At 44.2% G+C, this 21606-nt stretch overlaps 1 protein-coding gene across 6 annotated transcripts in view; it reads left to right on the top strand.

The window, feature by feature from the left end:
- The window catches only part of LOC110514830 (dedicator of cytokinesis protein 1), a 538819-nt gene extending 523137 nt beyond the window's left edge, over positions 1-15682 (top strand). For all 6 annotated transcript variants that reach the window (XM_036960808.1, XM_036960809.1, XM_036960806.1 and 3 more), the window contains 3 exons: positions 1736-1901; positions 12006-12154; positions 14608-15682. In XM_036960808.1, coding sequence (XP_036816703.1) covers positions 1736-1901; positions 12006-12154; positions 14608-14703 — 411 coding nt within the window. In that variant the 3' untranslated portion in view covers positions 14704-15682. The remainder of the gene's footprint in view (positions 1-1735; positions 1902-12005; positions 12155-14607) is intronic.
- The last annotated feature ends 5924 nt before the right edge of the window (positions 15683-21606 follow it).

The following is a 21606-nucleotide window of genomic DNA, read 5'->3' as shown; positions in this document are numbered from 1 at the left end:
TAGTGAGATGTAGTTTAGATGGTTTTCTATTGAGATGTAGTTTAGATGGTTTTCTATTGAGATGTAGTTTAGATGGTTTTCTATTGAGATCTATTGAGATGTAGTTTAGATGGTTTTCTATTGAGATCTATTGAGATGTAGTTTAGATGGTTTTCTATTGAGATCTATTGAGATGTAGTTTAGATGGTTTTCTATTGAGATGTAGTTTAGATGTTTTTCTGTTGAGATGTAGTTTAGATGGTTTTCTATTGAGATGTAGTTTAGATGGTTTTCTATTGAGATGTAGTTTAGATGGTTTTCTATTGAGATGTAGTTTAGATGGTTTTCTATTGAGATGTAGTTTAGATGGTTTTCTATTGAGTTATATTGAGATGTAGTTTAGATAGTTTTCTATTGAGTTCTATTGAGATGTAGTTTAGATGGTTTTCTATTGAGATGTAGTTTAGATGTTTTTCTGTTGAGATGTAGTTTAGATGGTTTTCTATTGAGATGTAGTTTAGATGGTTTTCGATTGAGATGTAGTTTAGATGGTTTTCGATTGAGATGTAGTTTAGATGGTTTTCGATTGAGATATAGTTTAGATGGTTTTCTATTGGGATCTATTGAGATGTAGTTTAGATGGTTTTCTATTGAGATGTAGTTTAGATGGTTTTCTATTGAGATGTAGTTTAGATGGTGTTCTATTGAGATGTAGTTTAGATGGTTTTCTAGTGAGATGTAGTTTAGATGGTTTTCTATTGAGATGTAGTTTAGATGGTTTTCTATTGAGATGTAGTTTAGATGGTTTTCTATTGAGATGTAGTTTAGATGTTTTTCTGTTGAGATGTAGTTTAGATGGTTTTCTATTGAGATGTAGTTTAGATGGTTTTCTAGTGAGATGTAGTTTAGATGGTTTTCTATTGAGATGTAGTTTAGATGGTTTTCTATTGAGATGTAGTTTAGATGGTTTTCTATTGAGATGTAGTTTAGATGTTTTTCGATTGAGATGTAGTTTAGATGGTTTTCGATTGAGTTCTATTGAGATGTAGTTTAGATTATTTTCTATTGAGTTCTATTGAGATGTAGTTTAGATGTTTTTCTATTGAGATGTAGTTTAGATGTTTTTCGATTGAGATGTAGTTTAGATGGTTTTCGATTGAGTTCTATTGAGATGTAGTTTAGATTATTTTCTATTGAATTCTATTGAGATGTAGTTTAGATGTTTTTCTATTGAATACTATTGAGATGTAGTTTAGATGGTTTTCGATTGAGTTCTATTGAGATGTAGTTTAGATGGTTTTCGATTGAGTTCTATTGAGATGTAGTTTAGATTATTTTCTATTGAATACTATTGAGATGTAGTTTAGATGATTTTCTATTGAGTTCTATTGAGATGTAGTTTAGATGGTTTTCTACTGTGATGTAGTTTTGATGGTCTGACTTCTAATAAACAATAGGTTTGATAGCAACATGATGGTTTTAGGTGGCATCTTTCTTTCTCCCTCCTTTCTCTCCCTCCTTTCTCTCCCTCCTCTCTTTCTTTGTTTCTTGCTTGCTTTTTATGTATTGCTCTCTCTCTCCTTCCTTCCTTCTCTCCTGATTGATTGATTGATTGATAGCATCCTGATCTCTGATGGCTCTCTCCAGACGTCATCAGATCCGCCCGCATCCTCTTATCTATTTTTCGATTTGATTTGATTCCTACAGGATCTGTGATTAGTCTCTTCTCTCTCTCTCTCTCTCTCTGTGTGTTCAGATCAGCCCACTGAGGCCTCAGAGACCAAAGAGTCAGGTGTTGAACCTGTTGAGTGGAGACCGCCGTCTCTCTGTGTCCCCCGGACCCCCCCAGCCCCATTCCTCCCCGGGCCCCCCACCCATCACCCCCAGGAACAAACTGTCCTTCAGCCTGCTCACCGTCTCCAGTGAGTACACACACACATACATAGACAGATATGCACACACACACACACACACACACTTGCCTTGCAGCTACCTCCGCCATGTTCTCTTACCCTGCTGGCTGAATGTTTCTTCTAGGGTCGTCTCTGTCTTCCCTGGGCTCTCTAGGGTCGTCTCTGTCTTCCCTGGGCTCTCTAGGGTCGTCTCTGTCTTCCCTGGGCTCTCTAGGGTCGTCTCTGTCTTCCCTGGGCTCTCTAGGGTCGTCTCTGTCTTCCCTGGGCTCTCTAGGGTCGTCTCTGTCTTCCCTGGGCTCTCTAGGGTCGTCTCTGTCTTACCTGGGCTCTCTAGAGTCGTCTGTCTTCCCTGGGCTCTCTAGGGTCGTCTCTTTCTTCCCTGGGCTCTCTAGAGTCGTCTGTCTTCCCTGGGCTCTTTAGGGTCGTCTCTGTCTTCCCTGGGCTCTCTAGGGTCGTCTCTGTCTTCCCTGGGCTCTCTAGGGTCGCCTCTGTCTTCCCCGGGCCCTCTAGGGTCGTCTCTGTCTTCCCCGGGCTCTCTAGGGTCGTCTCTGTCTTCCCTGGGCTCTCTAGAGTCATCTGTCTTCCCTGGGCTCTCTAGGGTTGTCTACGTCTTCCCTTGGCTCTCTAGGGTCGTTTCTGTCTTCTCTAGGGTCGCCTCTGTCTTCCCCGGGCTCTCTAGGGTCGTCTCTGTCTTCCCCGTGCTCTCTAGGGTCGTCTCTGTCTTCCCCGTGCTCTCTAGGGTCGTCTCTGTCTTCCCTGGGCTCTCTAGGGTCGTCTCTGTCTTCCCTGGGCTCTCTATGGTCGTCTCTGTCTTCCCTGGGCTCTCTTGCGTCGTCTCTGTCTTCCCTGGGCTCTCTAGGGTCGTCTACGTCTTCCCTTGGCTCTCTAGGGTCGTTTCTGTCTTCTCTAGGGTCGTCTCTGTCTTCCCTGGCTTCTCTAGGGTCGTCTCTGTCTTCCCTGAGCTCTCTAGGGTCGTCTCTGTCTTCCCTGACATTGGTAGTTTCATTGATGTCCTTGCATCAACCTGGGATTGGATTAATAGTGAAGCTAAAAATGTGTTTTCTATTGGGTGATTACAAGGATTGGGTGATTTCTATTGGGTGATTACAAGGATTGGGTGATTTATATTGATTGATTACAAGGATTGGGTGATTTCCATTGGGTGATTACAAGGATTGGGTGATTTCTATTGGGTGATTACAAGGATTGGGTGTTTTCTATTGGGTGATTACAAGGATTGGGTGATTTCTATTGGGTGATTACAAGGATTGGGTGATTTCTATTGGGTGATCAGGTGGACTGACCAGTCCACCTGCCTTGTTGAGTAGTTTATACTGCAGATATCTGTATCCCGTCTATAAGCCCACGAGACTGACCAGTCCACCTGCCTTGTTGAGTAGTTTATACTGCAGATATCTGTATCCCCTCGTCTATAAGCCCACGAGGCTGACCAGTCCACCTGCCTTGTTGAATAGTTTATACTGTAGATATCTGTATCCCGTCTATAAGCCCACGAGACTGACCAGTCCACCTGCCTTGTTGAGTAGTTTATACTGCAGATATCTGTATCCCCTCGTCTATAAGCCCACGAGACTGACCAGTCCACCTGCCTTGTTGAGTAGTTTATACTGTAGATATCTGTATCCCCTCGTCTATAAGCCCACGAGACTGACCAGTCCACCTGCCTTGTTGAGTAGTTTATACTGCAGATATCTGTATCTCGTCTATAAGCCCACGAGACTGACCAGTTCACCTGCCTTGTTGAATAGTTTATACTGCAGATATCTGTATCCCCTCTATAAGCCCACGAGACTGACCAGTCCACCTGCCTTGTTGAGTAGTTTATACTGCAGATATCTGTATCCCCTCGTCTATAAGCCCACGAGGCTGACCAGTCCACCTGCCTTGTTGAGTAGTTTATACTGTAGATATCTGTATCCCCTCGTCTATAAGCCCACGAGACTGACCAGTCCACCTGCCTTGTTGAGTAGTTTATACTGCAGATATCTGTATCCCCTCGTCTATAAGCCCACGAGACTGACCAGTCCACCTGCCTTGTTGAGTAGTTTATACTGCAGATATCTGTATCCCCTCGTCTATAAGCCCACGAGACTGACCAGTCCACCTGCCTTGTTGAGTAGTTTATACTGCAGATATCTGTATCCCCTCGTCTATAAGCCCACGAGACTGACCAGTCCACCTGCCTTGTTGAGTAGTTTATACTGCAGATATCTGTATCCCCTCGTCTATAAGCCCACGAGACTGACCAGTCCACCTGCCTTGTTGAGTAGTTTATACTGTAGATATCTGTATCCCCTCGTCTATAAGCCCACGAGACTGACCAGTCCACCTGCCTTGTTGAGTAGTTTATACTGCAGATATCTGTATCCCCTCGTCTATAAGCCCACGAGACTGACCAGTCCACCTGCCTTGTTGAGTAGTTTATACTGTAGATATCTGTATCCCCTCGTCTATAAGCCCACGAGACTGACCAGTCCACCTGCCTTGTTGAGTAGTTTATACTGCAGATATCTGTATCCCCTCGTCTATAAGCCCACGAGACTGACCAGTCCACCTGCCTTGTTGAGTAGTTTATACTGCAGATATCTGTATCCCCTCGTCTATAAGCCCACGAGACTGACCAGTCCACCTGCCTTGTTGAGTAGTTTATACTGCAGATATCTGTATCCCCTCGTCTATAAGCCCACGAGACTGACCAGTCCACCTGCCTTGTTGAGTAGTTTATACTGTAGATATCTGTATCCCCTCGTCTATAAGCCCACGAGACTGACCAGTCCACCTGCCTTGTTGAGTAGTTTATACTGCAGATATCTGTATCCCCTCGTCTATAAGCCCACGAGACTGACCAGTCCACCTGCCTTGTTGAGTAGTTTATACTGCAGATATCTGTATCCCCTCGTCTATAAGCCCACGAGACTGACCAGTCCACCTGCCTTGTTGAGTAGTTTATACTGCAGATATCTGTATCCCCTCGTCTATAAGCCCACGAGACTGACCAGTCCACCTGCCTTGTTGAGTAGTTTATACTGTAGATATCTGTATCCCCTCGTCTATAAGCCCACGAGACTGACCAGTCCACCTGCCTTGTTGAGTAGTTTATACTGCAGATATCTGTATCCCCTCGTCTATAAGCCCACGAGACTGACCAGTCCACCTGCCTTGTTGAGTAGTTTATACTGTAGATATCTGTATCCCATCTATAAGCCCACGAGGCTGACCAGTCCACCTGCCTTGTTGAGTAGTTTATACTGTAGATATCTGTATCCCATCTATAAGCCCACGAGACTGACCAGTCCACCTGCCTTGTTGAGTAGTTTATACTGCAGATATCTGTATCCCATCTATAAGCCCACGAGACTGACCAGTCCACCTGCCTTGTTGAGTAGTTTATACTGTAGATATCTGTATCCCCTCGTCTATAAGCCCACGAGACTGACCAGTCCACCTGCCTTGTTGAGTAGTTTATACTGCAGATATCTGTATCCCCTCGTCTATAAGCCCACGAGACTGACCAGTCCACCTGCCTTGTTGAGTAGTTTATACTGCAGATATCTGTATCCCATCTATAAGCCCACGAGACTGACCAGTCCACCTGCCTTGTTGAGTAGTTTATACTGCAGATATCTGTATCCCATCGTCTATAAGCCCACGAGACTGACCAGTCCACCTGCCTTGTTGAGTAGTTTATACTGCAGATATCTGTATCCCCTCGTCTATAAGCCCACGAGACTGACCAGTCCACCTGCCTTGTTGAGTAGTTTATACTGTAGATATCTGTATCCCCTCGTCTATAAGCCCACGAGACTGACCAGTCCACCTGCCTTGTTGAGTAGTTTATACTGTAGATATCTGTATCCCCTCGTCTATAAGCCCACGAGACTGACCAGTCCACCTGCCTTGTTGAGTAGTTTATACTGCAGATATCTGTATCCCCTCGTCTATAAGCCCACGAGACTGACCAGTCCACCTGCCTTGTTGAGTAGTTTATACTGTAGATATCTGTATCCCCTCGTCTATAAGCCCACGAGACTGACCAGTCCACCTGCCTTGTTGAGTAGTTTATACTGCAGATATCTGTATCCCCTCGTCTATAAGCCCACGAGACTGACCAGTCCACCTGCCTTGTTGAGTAGTTTATACTGCAGATATCTGTATCCCCTCTATAAGCCCACGAGACTGACCAGTCCACCTGCCTTGTTGAGTAGTTTATACTGCAGATATCTGTATCCCCTCGTCTATAAGCCCACGAGACTGACCAGTCCACCTGCCTTGTTGAGTGGTTTATACTGTGGATATCTGTATCCCGTCTATAAGCCCACGAGACTGACCAGTCCACCTGCCTTGTTGAGTAGTTTATACTGCAGATATCTGTATCCCCTCGTCTATAAGCCCACGAGACTGACCAGTTCACCTGACTCCCTTATTGATTCTTTAAATAATGTGGCAGGTAATAACAGGTGTACTTTTAATTGAAATGTATGACCACTTTCCACTTTTCTTCGGCAACTGGAAAATGAACAGATGGGAATGATTAGTAGAATGTAGAATATTTAACTAAAGTAATTATGATCGCTTTAAGATGTTGATTGATGATATATATATATTCAGGCTGATTTGGAGTCTGCTTGCCAGACTCACATCTTTCAATTTCTGTATTTCACCATTGATTTGCCTTAGTTAAGTCACGTAAGAGAGCAGCAGAAGGTTCTGGAAACCTTGGGTTTTCTCAACCCGGTCTCATAAAACCCTCAGTAAAAAAAAAATAATGAAAAGTTGTGTAAAAGGTTCATCAATCATCTGTTGAGTAAGAAAAAAGGCCTGTACAACTCCCCCATGTCAATGTCCTGTTGGAAATAAGACCTATACTGATCCTGATGTTATTTCATGTCAGTTAAGTAAAAACAATTTTTGTGAATGTGGGTTCCTCTCTGTCAAAGACAACAGAGCAAACGGATGGAAATCCCCCTGGGTTACATGTCCCTTCTCTGCTTCAGTGTGATCCTCCTGATGGGAGGCGATGGAGGTCATCTGTAACTTAAAGATATCAGCAGCAGGTCATGATGAGATCGGTGTCTCTGTGGTGAAATCGGTGTCTTCCTCGATCACTGAGCCTCTTTATAACGTCCATCTTCACCAAATCAATCCCCACTGGTATTGTTCCTAAAGATTCAAAAATTGCGAAAGTTATACCTCTCTCTATAAATCTGGAGATCCAAGATATTTTACAAATTATCGCCCCAAATATCTGTGCTACCATGTTTTTCTAAAGTCCTAGAGAAATTGGTGTATAAGAGAATGCTGAAACATTTAAATCAACACTGTATTCGATATGAGCACAAATATGTTTTTCATAAAAAACTACTCCACAGATACGGCTCTTTCTCAACACGTGGATAAAATCTTTACATCCGTGAACAACAATGAACGGTATCTTTTGAGATTTATCCCAAAGTGTGTGACACGGTCGATCATTAAATATTACTTTCTAGATTGCATTATTATGTGTGTCACGATTTAACATATAATTAGATATATAGTTCGTGTTTATGATAGAGAACAATGTGTTAATGCAAACGGCTGTGTATCTACCAGGGCCAAGATATCCTGTGGTGTGACACAGGGTTCAAAACCTGTCTAGTTTTCATAGTGGAGGGTGAGGGTTAGTGGTGAGGGTTTTACCAGTCTAGTTTTCATAGTGGAGGGTAAGGGTTAGTGGTGAGGGTTTTACCAGTCTAGTTTTCATAGTGGAGGGTGAGGGTTAGTGGTGAGGGTTTTACCAGTCTAGTTTTCATAGTGGAGGGTGAGGGTTAGTGGTGAGGGTTTTACCAGTCTAGTTTTCATAGTGGAGGGTAAGGGTTAGTGGTGAGGGTTTTACCTGTCTAGTTTTCATAGTGGAGGGTAAGGGTTAGTGGTGAGGGTTTTACCAGTCTAGTTTTCATAGTGGAGGGTGAGGGTTAGTGGTGAGGGTTTTACCAGTCTAGTTTTCATAGTGGAGGGTAAGGGTTAGTGGTGAGGGTTTTACCAGTCTAGTTTTCATAGTGGAGGGTGAGGGTTTTACCAGTCTAGTTTTCATAGTGGAGGGTGAGGGTTAGTGGTGAGGGTTTTACCAGTCTAGTTTTCATAGTGGAGGGTAAGGGTTAGTGGTGAGGGTTTTACCAGTCTAGTTTTCATAGTGGAGGGTGAGGGTTTTACCAGTCTAGTTTTCATAGTGGAGGGTGAGGGTTAGTGGTGAGGGTTTTACCAGTCTAGTTTTCATAGTGGAGGGTAAGGGTTAGTGGTGAGGGTTTTACCAGTCTAGTTTTCATAGTGGAGGGTGAGGGTTTTACCAGTCTAGTTTTCATAGTGGAGGGTGAGGGTTAGTGGTGAGGGTTTTACCAGTCTAGTTTTCATAGTGGAGGGTAAGGGTTAGTGGTGAGGGTTTTACCAGTCTAGTTTTCATAGTGTAGGATAAGGGTTTTACCAGTCTAGTTTTCATAGTGGAGGGTAAGGGTTAGTGGTGAGGGTTTTACCAGTCTAGTTTTCATAGTGGAGGGTGAGGGTTAGTGGTGAGGGTTTTACCAGTCTAGTTTTCATAGTGGAGGGTGAGGGTTTTACCAGTCTAGTTTTCATAGTGGAGGGTGAGGGTTTTACCAGTCTAGTTTTCATAGTGGAGGGTGAGGGTTTTACCAGTCTAGTTTTCATAGTGGAGGGTGAGGGTTTTACCAGTCTAGTTTTCATAGTGGAGGGTGAGGGTTAGTGGTGAGGGTTTTACCAGTCTAGTTTTCATAGTGGAGGGTGAGGGTTAGTGGTGAGGGTTTTACCTGTCTAGTTTTCATAGTGGAGGGTGAGGGTTAGTGGTGAGGGTTTTACCAGTCTAGTTTTCATAGTGGAGGGTGAGGGTTAGTGGTGAGGGTTTTACCTGTCTAGTTTTCATAGTGGAGGGTGAGGGTTAGTGATAAGGGTTTTACCAGTCTAGTTTTCATAGTGGAGGGTAAGGGTTAGTGGTGAGGGTTTTACCAGTCTAGTTTTCATAGTGGAGGGTTAGTGGTGAGGGTTTTACCAGTCTAGTTTTTGTAGTGGAGGGTGAGGGTTAGTGGTGAGGGTTTTACCAGTCTAGTTTTCATAGTGGAGGGTGAGGGTTTTACCAGTCTAGTTTTCATAGTGGAGGGTGAGGGTTTTACCAGTCTAGTTTTCATAGTGGAGGGTGAGGGTTAGTGGTGAGGGTTTTACCAGTCTAGTTTTCATAGTGGAGGGTAAGGGTTAGTGGTGAGGGTTTTACCAGTCTAGTTTTCATAGTGGAGGGTAAGGGTTAGTGGTGAGGGTTTTACCAGTCTAGTTTTCATAGTGGAGGGTAAGGGTTAGTGGTGAGGGTTTTACCAGTCTAGTTTTCATAGTGGAGGGTTAGTGGTGAGGGTTTTACCAGTCTAGTTTTTGTAGTGGAGGGTGAGGGTTAGTGGTGAGGGTTTTACCAGTCTAGTTTTCATAGTGGAGGGTGAGGGTTTTACCAGTCTAGTTTTCATAGTGGAGGGTGAGGGTTTTACCAGTCTAGTTTTCATAGTGGAGGGTGAGGGTTAGTGGTGAGGGTTTTACCAGTCTAGTTTTCATAGTGGAGGGTAAGGGTTAGTGGTGAGGGTTTTACCAGTCTAGTTTTCATAGTGGAGGGTAAGGGTTAGTGGTGAGGGTTTTACCAGTCTAGTTTTCATAGTGGAGGGTAAGGGTTAGTGGTGAGGGTTTTACCAGTCTAGTTTTCATAGTGGAGGATAAGGGTTAGTGGTGAGGGTTTTACCAGTCTAGTTTTCATAGTGGAGGGTGAGGGTTAGTGGTGAGGGTTTTACCAGTCTAGTTTTCATAGTGGAGGGTAAGGGTTTTACCAGTCTAGTTTTCATAGTGGAGGGTAAGGGTTAGTGGTGAGGGTTTTACCAGTCTAGTTTTCATAGTGGAGGGTGAGGGTTAGTGGTGAGGGTTTTACCTGTCTAGTTTTCATAGTGGAGGGTGAGGGTTTTACCAGTCTAGTTTTCATAGTGGAGGGTAAGGGTTTTACCAGTCTAGTTTTCACAGTGGAGGGTAAGGGTTAGTGGTGAGGGTTTTACCAGTCTAGTTTTCATAGTGGAGGGTGAGGGTTTTACCAGTCTAGTTTTCATAGTGGAGGGTAAGGGTTTTACCAGTCTAGTTTTCATAGTGGAGGGTGAGGGTTAGTGGTGAGGGTTTTACCTGTCTAGTTTTCATAGTGGAGGGTGAGGGTTTTACCAGTCTAGTTTTCATAGTGGAGGGTAAGGGTTTTACCAGTCTAGTTTTCACAGTGGAGGGTAAGGGTTAGTGGTGAGGGTTTTACCAGTCTAGTTTTCATAGTGGAGGGTGAGGGTTTTACCAGTCTAGTTTTCATAGTGGAGGGTAAGGGTTTTACCAGTCTAGTTTTCATAGTGGAGGGTGAGGGTTTTACCAGTCTAGTTTTCATAGTGGAGGGTAAGGGTTTTACCAGTCTAGTTTTCATAGTGGAGGGTGAGGGTTTTACCAGTCTAGTTTTCATAGTGGAGGGTAAGGGTTTTACCAATTCCAGTTTTCATAGTGGATCGTACTATTTTGCCCTCTGTTATTCCTAATCTATATCAATGACATTGCTGTTGGTTCTTCTACCGTACCTCCCTTCTCTTTACTGATGATACCAATTAGATTGTATCGCCCAAGCATTTTTGATTCACTAATTAAATGAAACCAACTCGGGCCACATTTTCAAAATGATTCCAGATAAACAAATTCTCTTTAAGCATTAATACATCCAACTTGATTATATTAAATTAAACGGAACAGGCCACATCCACTAGGTTCCTCAGAGCTCTAATCGATGAAACGTTATCCTGGTAGGAACATATTCATTTTGTCTGTAGCGAAGTGATGAAATCTGTTGGAATCGTCAGAGTGGTTTGGTTCATCAGGTTCGCTTCTCAACTCTACACTAGAGCTGCGTTGACCCAGATCTCATGTACTGTGATATTGTCTGGGCCAGTACATACGTCTCCTACCTACACAGATTACTCATCATACAAAAGACAATGTGCAAGACTATTCACCACTGGCGCCATCTGAATAATTAGTATGTTTTGTTATCTGTTCATTTTGGTACTTCTGTATTGTATATCGTTTTTATTCTGGTTTTTATATCAGCCTTTGTGCTTTCAGCGACACCTGCAAACTGTGTTTGTTGTCTCCTTGTTGTTGTCTGTCTCTTGTTGTTGTCTGTCTCTTGTTGTTGTCTATCGCTTGTTTTGTTTGGTGTGAATAAATAAAGCTAGACAGACCAGACAGACCAGACAGACCAGACAGATAGACCGGCAGACAGACAGACAGACAGACAGACAGACAGACAGACAGACCAGACTAGAACAGACAGACGGACGGACGGACGGACGGACGGACGGACGGACGGGCGGGACAGGACAGGACAGGACAGGACAGGACAAGACGTCTGTTAGATCAGGAGCTCAGACAGGATGTTCCTCATCTTTAAAAAATACTCAAACAGTTTCCCCACAAACCATCACAGTCATCATGTGTTTCAGAGCATCTCTGGTTTCCAGTGTTGTTGCTGTCGTATGCATTCAGCTGTTTCCCTTGGGGATGAGTGGTGACCTCAGAAATAAAGATTGTCCTCTCTCTCTCTCTCTCTCTCTCTCTCTCTCTCTGTCTCTTTCTGTCTGTCTCTCTATCTCTGTCTCTCTGTGTCTGTCTCTCTCTCTGTCTCTCTGTCTGTCTCTCTCTGTCTGTCTCTGTCTCTCTCTGTCTGTCTCTCTCTGTCTCTCTCTCTCGGTCTCTCTGTGTCTGTCTCTCTCTCTCTCTGTCTTTCTCTGTCTCTCTGCCTGTCTCTCTGCCTGTCTGTCTGTCTCTCTCTCTCTCTCTCTCTCTCTCTCTCTGTCTCTCTCTGTCTGTCTCTCTATCTCTGTCTCTCTGTGTCTGTCTCTCTCTCTGTCTGTCTCTGTCTCTCTGTGTCTGTCTCTCTCTCTCTCTCTCTCTGTCTGTCTCTCTGTCTGTCTCTCTCTCGGTCTCTCTGCCTCTCTCTCTCTGTCTTTCTCTGTCTCTCTGCCTGTCTCTCTGCCTGTCTCTCTGTCTGTCTCTCAGGTCTGGAGCTGAACGGGATGGGGGTTGATAAAGGAGAGACTCCTCCTCCCCTGCCCGTGAAGGGCATCTCTGCTGATTATGGGAACCTGCTAGGAGATAATGAAGACTTGACGAGTCCCTCCACCCCTCCCCTGACACACCATCAAAGGGTAGGTTTTTAATGTGGGCTAAGAACAGCACCTTAATGATGCCACGTCAATACTACGGTTAATGGAACAACAGCCCATCATCACAAGGGAGGGAGGGAGGGGGGGAGGGAGGGAGGAAGGGGGGGAGGGAGGGAGGGAGGGATTGTGTGTCCACAGTCCTCAGCAACACACTCCTCTCCTCCTCCACCATGTCTGTCCTGGTGGCTACAGCCTGATGGTCCTCCTGCCTCAGCCTATCTCTTCCTGCCTCAGCCTGTCTCCTCCTGCCTCATCCTGTCTCCTCCTGCCTCAGCCTGTCTGTTCCTGCCTCAGCCTGTCTCCTCCTGCTTCAGCCTGTTTCCTCCTACCTCAGCCTGCCTCCTCCTACCTCATCCTCCCTCCTGCCTCAGCCTGTCTCCTCCTACCTCAGCCTGTCTTATCCTACCTGAACCTGTCTCCTCCTACCTCAGCATGTCTCCTCCTACCTCAGCCTGTCTCCTCCTACCTACAGAGTCAGGCTAGATTAGTCTCACTGGGGGGGAAACAGGCGGTAAACTGGAGTCAGGCTAGATTAGTCTCACTGGGAGGGGGAGACTTGGCAGTAAACTGGGGTCAGGCTAGATTAGTCTCACTGGTGGAGAAACAGGCGGTAAACTAGAGTCAGGCTAGATTAGTCTCACTGGGGGGAAACAGGCAGTAAACTGGAGTCAGGCTAGATTAGTCTCACTGGGGGGGAAACACGCGGTGAACTGGAGTCAGGCTAGATTAGTGGGGGAGGGACAGGGAGTTAACTGGAGTCAGACTAGATTAGTGGGGAGGGACGGTCAGTAAACTGGAGTCAGACTAGATTAGTAGGGGAAGGACAGGCAGTAAACTGGAGTCAGACTAGATTAGTAGGGGAGGGACAGGCAGTAAACTGGAGTCAGACTAGATTAGTGGGGAGGGACAGGCAGTCAGACTAGATTAGTAGGGGAGGGACAGGCAGTAAACTGGAGTCAGACTAGATTAGTAGGGGAGGGACAGGCAGTAAACTGGAGTCAGACTAGATTAGTAGGGGAGGGACAGGCAGTAAACTGGAGTCAGACTAGATTAGTGGGGGAGGGACAGGCAGTAAACTGGAGTCAGACTAGATTAGTGGGGGAGGGACATTACAATCAGATTTTCCCAGCTAGTGACAGCGGGTTTGACTCCAAGGCCTTGACTGCTGGTGTCATTGAGTATTGTGTAGAGTACAGTATATACATATGAGATGAGTAATGTAGGGTATATAAACATTATATAAGGTGGCTAGTGATACGTTCATTACATCAACGTTTCCATTATTAAAGTGGCTAGATAGTTGAGTCAGTATGTTGGCAGCAGAATCTCAGGAATCTTTAACTGCTGAGTCGTGAGATGACCTGCTACATTTCCAGGATATTCATCTTTCTTTAATCTCCTTGAAGCAGCTGAGTTTAAAGCTTAACAACGTGTTTATAAGGATGTATAAACTGAGTTTAAAGCTTAACAACGTGTTTATAAGGATGTATAAGCTGAGTTTAAAGCTTAACAAGGTGTTTATAAGGATGTATAAGCTGAGTTTAAAGCTTCACAACGTGTTATAAGGATGTATAAGCTGAGTTTAAAGCTTAACAAGGTGTTTATAAGGATGTATAAGCTGAGTTTAAAGCTTCACAGCGTGTTAATAGGGATGTATAAGCTGAGTTTAAAGCTTCACAACGTGTTATAAGGATGTATAAGCTGAGTTTAAAGCTTCACAACGTGTTTATAAGGATGTATAAGCTGAGTTTAAAGCTTCACAACGTGTTTATAAGGATGTATAAGCTGAGTTTAAAGCTTAACAAGGTGTTTATAAGGATGTATAAGCTGAGTTTAAAGCTTCACAGCGTGTTAATAAGGATGTATAAGCTGAGTTTAAAGCTTCACAACGTGTTTATAAGGATGTATAAGCTGAGTTTAAAGCTTCACATCGTGTTTATAAGGATGTATAAGCCGAGTTTAAAGCTTCACAAGGTGTTTATAATGATGTATAAGCTGAGTTTAAAGCTTCACAACGTGTTATAAGGATGTATAAGCTGAGTTTAAAGCTTCACAAGGTGTTTATAATGATGTATAAGCTGAGTTTAAAGCTTCACAACGTGTTATAAGGATGTATAAACTGAGTTTAAAGCTTCACAGCGTGTTAATAGGGATGTATAAGCTGAGTTTAAAGCTTCACAACGTGTTATAAGGATGTATAAGCTGAGTTTAAAGCTTCACAACGTGTTTATAAGGATGTATAAGCTGAGTTTAAAGCGTCACAACGTGTTTATAAGGATGTATAAGCTGAGTTTAAAGCTTCACAACGTGTTTATAAGGATGTATAAACTGAGTTTAAAGCTCCATAACGTGTTTATAAGTATGTATAAGCCTTTATAATGTCTTATAAAGGTGTCTTAATATTTCTGTATTCTCTCTTTTCTTTTTTTGAATAGCATTTGCCACCTCCTCTTCCCAGCAAGACCCCTCCTCCTCCTCCCCCTAAGACCACCAGGAAACAAGCCTCCATCGATTCAGGAATTGTACAATAAACAATGACATTAAGACACCCGATTTAAAACACACAAGGTTCTTTCCCCTCTGCAATCTATTCCCCATATAGTGCACTACTTTTGGCCACGGCCGATAGGGCTCTGGTTAAAAGTAGTGCACTACGTAGGGAATAGGGTGCCATTTTGTGGCAGAGCCTCATTGATCCTTTTCAATTTTTGCCTCAAGTGTGATGATGCGGTCTACTTTACCATAGGTTAGATAGGTGAATCAGTTTCACATGATTACTGGTCACTGAATTTATTGACGCTATCTACCATCTAGGACTCCATTCTCCACGTGATACCAGTTCAGGCCTTTGTAATGCTATGAGATGGTGTTCCACCTATAGAACCTTTAGAGTGTGAGTGAAATGAATATAGAATCAGAACCAGGTGAATGAAGCGTTCTCTGGTTCTGTCTTTGACCAATAGACAGGCTGGTGAGTGACGACCAACATTCTGACCCCTCCCACCTGCCCTTAGGAGCTGGGAGCACATAGTAACAGGAAACCATGCTTTTTATTCTGTGGTTTATCTTTTGTATCCATAGTTACAGAAAACATCCATTTTTATTCTGTGGTTTATCTTTTTCTATCCATATTCCCGCTTTGTACAGAGGTTTGTATATAGGATTTTATTTTCATTTCATTTTTTTTTTTAGGTGGAATTTATCATGACTTTTATTTTGTATTAACATTGCATTAGATTAACAGGTTTGCATTTATATCCCCCCCCCCCTCCACCAAAAAAAAAAGAATACAAAAAAAAAAGTTTTTTAAAGTTTTGAAATGACAGGGACTATAAAGAATTGGTATGTGAGAATCTGCCTATCGTTGATTTTCTGGGTAAGGTTTGTGTTTTCTTTGCAGTGAACACAACTAACTCCCTCCTCCTCCATCATACATCGTTATTGTATAGGATTTTACCGTTGACTGTTTCCAATTCACTACTGACTTCTGAATAAACTTTCTCAACTGGATGTTTCAACTGCTTCTTTGTGTTTTCGCTGCACTACAACTTAACGAAACAAAATACCTTTGAAACAAAGTCTGTTCCATCTGTGTTGTTGACTTTGAAGAGACTTTGAGTCTCTTACGTTAAGGTAATGCAGCGTTATCAAGGTGAAGTCTACACAGTCTCTTACGGTAACGATATACAGCCTTATCAAGGTGAAGTCTACACAGTCTCTTACGGTAAGGTAATGCAGGGTTATCAAGGTGAAGTCTACACAGTCTCTTACGGTAAGGTAATGCAGGGTTATCAAGGTAAAGTCTACACAGTCTCTTACGGTAACGATATACAGCTTATCAAGGTGACGCCTGTACAGTCTCTTACGGTAAGGTAATGCATGGTTATCAAGGTGAACTCTGTACTCTTACGGTAATATTATACAGCAGGGATGTCAGACTCATTTTACCCCCGGGGACGATTTCGTCTTCAACGAGGTCCGGAGGACCGCACTAAAATTTGATTTTATTTCCTAAAAATTAGCAAAAAAGTAGTCCTCTATCCATCTTTTGGGGAAATTTCTAGTAAATATTAGCGAGCGAGCTGGACAGTCAACCTGTATGAATGTAGGTCCATTGACTGTGCACAGTGATTACTAGGCAGCTGGACAGTCAACCTGTATGAATGTAGTTCCATTGACTGTGCACAGTGATTACTATCCAACTGGACAGTCAACCTGTATGAATGTAGGTCCATTGACTGTGCACAGTGATTACTAGGCAGCTGGACAGTCAACCTGTATGAATGTAGGTCCATTGACTGTGCACAGTGATTATTAGGCAGCTGGACAGTCAACCTGTATGAATGTAGGTCCATTGACTGTGCACAGTGATTACTAGGCAGCTGGACAGTCAACCTGTATGAATGTAGGTCCATTGACTGTGCACAGTGATTACTAGGCAGCTGGACAGTCAACCTGTATGAATGTAGGTCCATTGACTGTGCACAGTGATTACTAGGCAGCTGGACAGTCAACCTGTATGAATGTAGGTCCATTGACTGTGCACAGTTATTATTAGCCAGCTGGACAGTCAACCTGTATGAATGTAGGTCCATTGACTGTGCACAGTGATTACTAGGCAGCTGGACAGTCAACATGTATGAATGTAGGTCCATTGACTGTGCACAGTGATTACTAGGCAGCTGGACAGTCAACCTGTATGAATGTAGGTCCATTGACTGTGCACAGTGATTACTAGGCAGCTGGACAGTCAACCTGTATGAATGTAGGTCCATTGACTGTGCACAGTGATTACTAGGCAGCTGGACAGTCAACCTGTATGAATGTAGGTCCATTGACTGTGCACAGTGATTACTAGGCAGCTGGACAGTCAACCTGTATGAATGTAGGTCCATTGACTGTGCACAGTGATTACTAGGCAGCTGGACAGTCAACCTGTATGAATGTAGGTCCATTGACTGTGCACAGTGATTACTAGGCAGCTGGACAGTCAACATGTATGAATGTAGGTCCATTGACTGTGCACAGTGACTATTAGGCAGCTGGACAGTCAACCTGTATGAATGTAGGTCCATTGACTGTGCACAGTGACTATTAGGCAGCTGGACAGTCAACCTGTATGAATGTAGGTCCATTGACTGTGCACAGTGATTACTAGGCAGCTGGACAGTCAGCCTGTATGAATGTAGGTCCATTGACTGTGCACAGTGATTACTAGGCAGCTGGACAGTCAACCTGTATGAATGTAGGTCCATTGACTGTGCACAGTGATTACTAGCCAGCTGGACAGTCAACCTGTATGAATGTAGGTCCATTGACTGTGCACAGTGATTACTAGGCAGCTGGACAGTCAACATGTATGAATGTAGGTCCATTGACTGTGCACAGTGATTACTAGGCAGCTGGACAGTCAGCCTGTATGAATGTAGGTCCATTGACTGTGCACAGTGATTACTAGGCAGCTGGACAGTCAACCTGTATGAATGTAGGTCCATTGACTGTGCACAGTGATTACTAGCCAGCTGGACAGTCAACCTGTATGAATGTAGGTCCATTGACTGTGCACAGTGATTACTAGGCAGCTGGACAGTCAACCTGTATGAATGTAGGTCCATTGACTGTGCACAGTGATTACTAGCCAGCTGGACAGTCAACCTGTATGAATGTAGGTCCATTGACTGTGCACAGTGATTACTAGGCAGCTGGACAGTCAACCTGTATGAATGTAGGTCCATTGACTGTGCACGGTGATTATTAGGCAGCTGGACAGTCAACCTGTATGAATGTAGGTCCATTGACTGTGCACGGTGATTATTAGGCAGCTGGACAGTCAACCTGTATGAATGTAGGTCCATTGACTGTGCACAGTGATTACTAGCCAGCTGGACAGTCAACCTGTATGAATGTAGGTCCATTGACTGTGCACAGTGATTACTAGGCAGCTGGACAGTCAACCTGTATGAATGTAGGTCCATTGACTGTGCACGGTGATTATTAGGCAGCTGGACAGTCAACCTGTATGAATGTAGGTCCATTGACTGTGCACAGTGACTATTAGGCAGCTGGACAGTCAACCTGTATGAATGTAGGTCCATTGACTGTGCACAGTGATTACTAGGCAGCTGGACAGTCAACCTGTATGAATGTAGGTCCATTGACTGTGCACAGTGATTACTAGCCAGCTGGACAGTCAACCTGTATGAATGTAGGTCCATTGACTGTGCACAGTGATTACTAGCCAGCTGGACAGTCAACCTGTATGAATGTAGGTCCATTGACTGTGCACAGTGATTACTAGCCAGCTGGACAGTCAACCTGTATGAATGTAGGTCCATTGACTGTGCACAGTGATTACTAGGCAGCTGGACAGTCAACCTGTATGAATGTAGGTCCATTGACTGTGCACGGTGATTATTAGGCAGCTGGACAGTCAACCTGTATGAATGTAGGTCCATTGACTGTGCACGGTGATTATTAGGCAGCTGGACAGTCAACCTGTATGAATGTAGGTCCATTGACTGTGCACAGTGATTACTAGCCAGCTGGACAGTCAACCTGTATGAATGTAGGTCCATTGACTGTGCACGGTGATTATTAGCCAACTGGACAGTCAACCTGTATGAATGTAGGTCCATTGACTGTGCACAGTGATTATTAGGCAGCTGGACAGTCAACCTGTATGAATGTAGGTCCATTGACTGTGCACAGTGATTATTAGCCAACTGGACAGTCAACCTGTATGAATGTAGGTCCATTGACTGTGCACAGTGATTACTAGCCAGCTGGACAGTCAACCTGTATGAATGTAGGTCCATTGACTGTGCACAGTGATTACTAGCCAGCTGGACAGTCAACCTGTATGAATGTAGGTCCATTGACTGTGCACGGTGATTATTAGGCAGCTGGACAGTCAACCTGTATGAATGTAGGTCCATTGACTGTGCACAGTGATTACTAGGCAGCTGGACAGTCAACATGTATGAATGTAGGTCCATTGACTGTGCACAGTGATTACTAGGCAGCTGGACAGTCAACCTGTATGAATGTAGGTCCATTGACTGTGCACAGTGATTACTAGCCAGCTGGACAGTCAACCTGTATGAATGTAGGTCCATTGACTGTGCACAGTGATTACTAGCCAGCTGGACAGTCAACCTGTATGAATGTAGGTCCATTGACTGTGCACGGTGATTATTAGGCAGCTGGACAGTCAACCTGTATGAATGTAGGTCCATTGACTGTGCACGGTGATTATTAGGCAGCTGGACAGTCAACCTGTATGAATGTAGGTCCATTGACTGTGCACAGTGATTACTAGGCAGCTGGACAGTCAACCTGTATGAATGTAGGTCCATTGACTGTGCACGGTGATTACTAGGCAGCTGGACAGTCAACCTGTATGAATGTAGGTCCATTGACTGTGCACAGTGATTACTAGCCAGCTGGACAGTCAACCTGTATGAATGTAGGTCCATTGACTGTGCACAGTGATTACTAGGCAGCTGGACAGTCAACCTGTATGAATGTAGGTCCATTGACTGTGCACAGTGATTACTAGGCAGCTGGACAGTCAACCTGTATGAATGTAGGTCCATTGACTGTGCACGGTGATTATTAGCCAGCTGGACAGTCAACCTGTATGAATGTAGGTCCATTGACTGTGCACAGTGATTACTAGCCAGCTGGACAGTCAACCTGTATGAATGTAGGTCCATTGACTGTGCACAGTGATTACTAGGCAGCTGGACAGTCAACCTGTATGAATGTAGGTCCATTGACTGTGCACAGTGATTACTAGGCAGCTGGACAGTCAACCTGTATGAATGTAGGTCCATTGACTGTGCACAGTGATTATTAGGCAGCTGGACAGTCAACCTGTATGAATGTAGGTCCATTGACTGTGCACAGTGATTACTAGGCAGCTGGACAGTCAACCTGTATGAATGTAGGTCCATTGACTGTGCACAGTGATTACTAGGCAGCTGGACAGTCAACCTGTATGAATGTAGGTCCATTGACTGTGCACAGTGATTACTAGGCAGCTGGACAGTCAACCTGTATGAATGTAGGTCCATTGACTGTGCACAGTGATTACTAGGCAGCTGGACAGTCAACCTGTATGAATGTAGGTCCATTGACTGTGCACAGTGATTACTAGGCAGCTGGACAGTCAACCTGTATGAATGTAGGTCCATTGACTGTGCACAGTGATTACTAGCCAGCTGGACAGTCAACCTGTATGAATGTAGGTCCATTGACTGTGCACAGTGATTACTAGCCAGCTGGACAGTCAACCTGTATGAATGTAGGTCCATTGACTGTGCACAGTGATTACTAGGCAGCTGGACAGTCAACCTGTATGAATGTAGGTCCATTGACTGTGCACAGTGATTACTAGCCAGCTGGACAGTCAACCTGTATGAATGTAGGTCCATTGACTGTGCACAGTGATTATTAGCCAGCTGGACAGTCAACCTGTATGAATGTAGGTCCATTGACTGTGCACAGTGATTACTAGCCAGCTGGACAGTCAACCTGTATGAATGTAGGTCCATTGACTGTGCACAGTGATTACTAGCCAGCTGGACAGTCAACCTGTATGAATGTAGGTCCATTGACTGTGCACAGTGATTACTAGCCAGCTGGACAGTCAACCTGTATGAATGTAGGTCCATTGACTGTGCACGGTGATTATTAGGCAGCTGGACAGTCAACCTGTATGAATGTAGGTCCATTGACTGTGCACAGTGATTACTAGCCAGCTGGACAGTCAACCTGTATGAATGTAGGTCCATTGACTGTGCACAGTGATTATTAGCCAGCTGGACAGTCAACCTGTATGAATGTAGGTCCATTGACTGTGCACAGTGATTACTAGCCAGCTGGACAGTCAACCTGTATGAATGTAGGTCCATTGACTGTGCACAGTGATTACTAGCCAGCTGGACAGTCAACCTGTATGAATGTAGGTCCATTGACTGTGCACAGTGATTACTAGCCAGCTGGACAGTCAACCTGTATGAATGTAGGTCCATTGACTGTGCACGGTGATTATTAGGCAGCTGGACAGTCAACCTGTATGAATGTAGGTCCATTGACTGTGCACAGTGATTACTAGCCAGCTGGACAGTCAACCTGTATGAATGTAGGTCCATTGACTACACCATGTAAACATTCACACTGTTCCACAAACGTCGAAGACGTGGTTGTCGATTAAGGCACCTGTCTGATTCAGAGTAGGTTGGGTTAAATGCACATTTCAGTTGAATGTATTCTGTTGTACAACTGACTAGGTTACACCCTCTTTCCCTTTCCTCAATGCAGGGTGGGAAAAGTATGTGAACTCTTGGATTTAATAACTGGTTGACCCTCCTTTGGCAGCAATAACCTCAACCAAACGTTTTCTGTAGTTGTGTATCAGACCTGCACAACGG

The sequence above is a fragment of the Oncorhynchus mykiss genome, chromosome 23 (genome assembly GCF_013265735.2).
Source record: "Oncorhynchus mykiss isolate Arlee chromosome 23, USDA_OmykA_1.1, whole genome shotgun sequence".
NCBI classification, from domain to species: Eukaryota; Metazoa; Chordata; class Actinopteri; order Salmoniformes; family Salmonidae; genus Oncorhynchus; species Oncorhynchus mykiss.
Note: the sequence above shows the minus strand (reverse complement) of the source record. Positions and strands in the feature narration are given on the sequence as shown.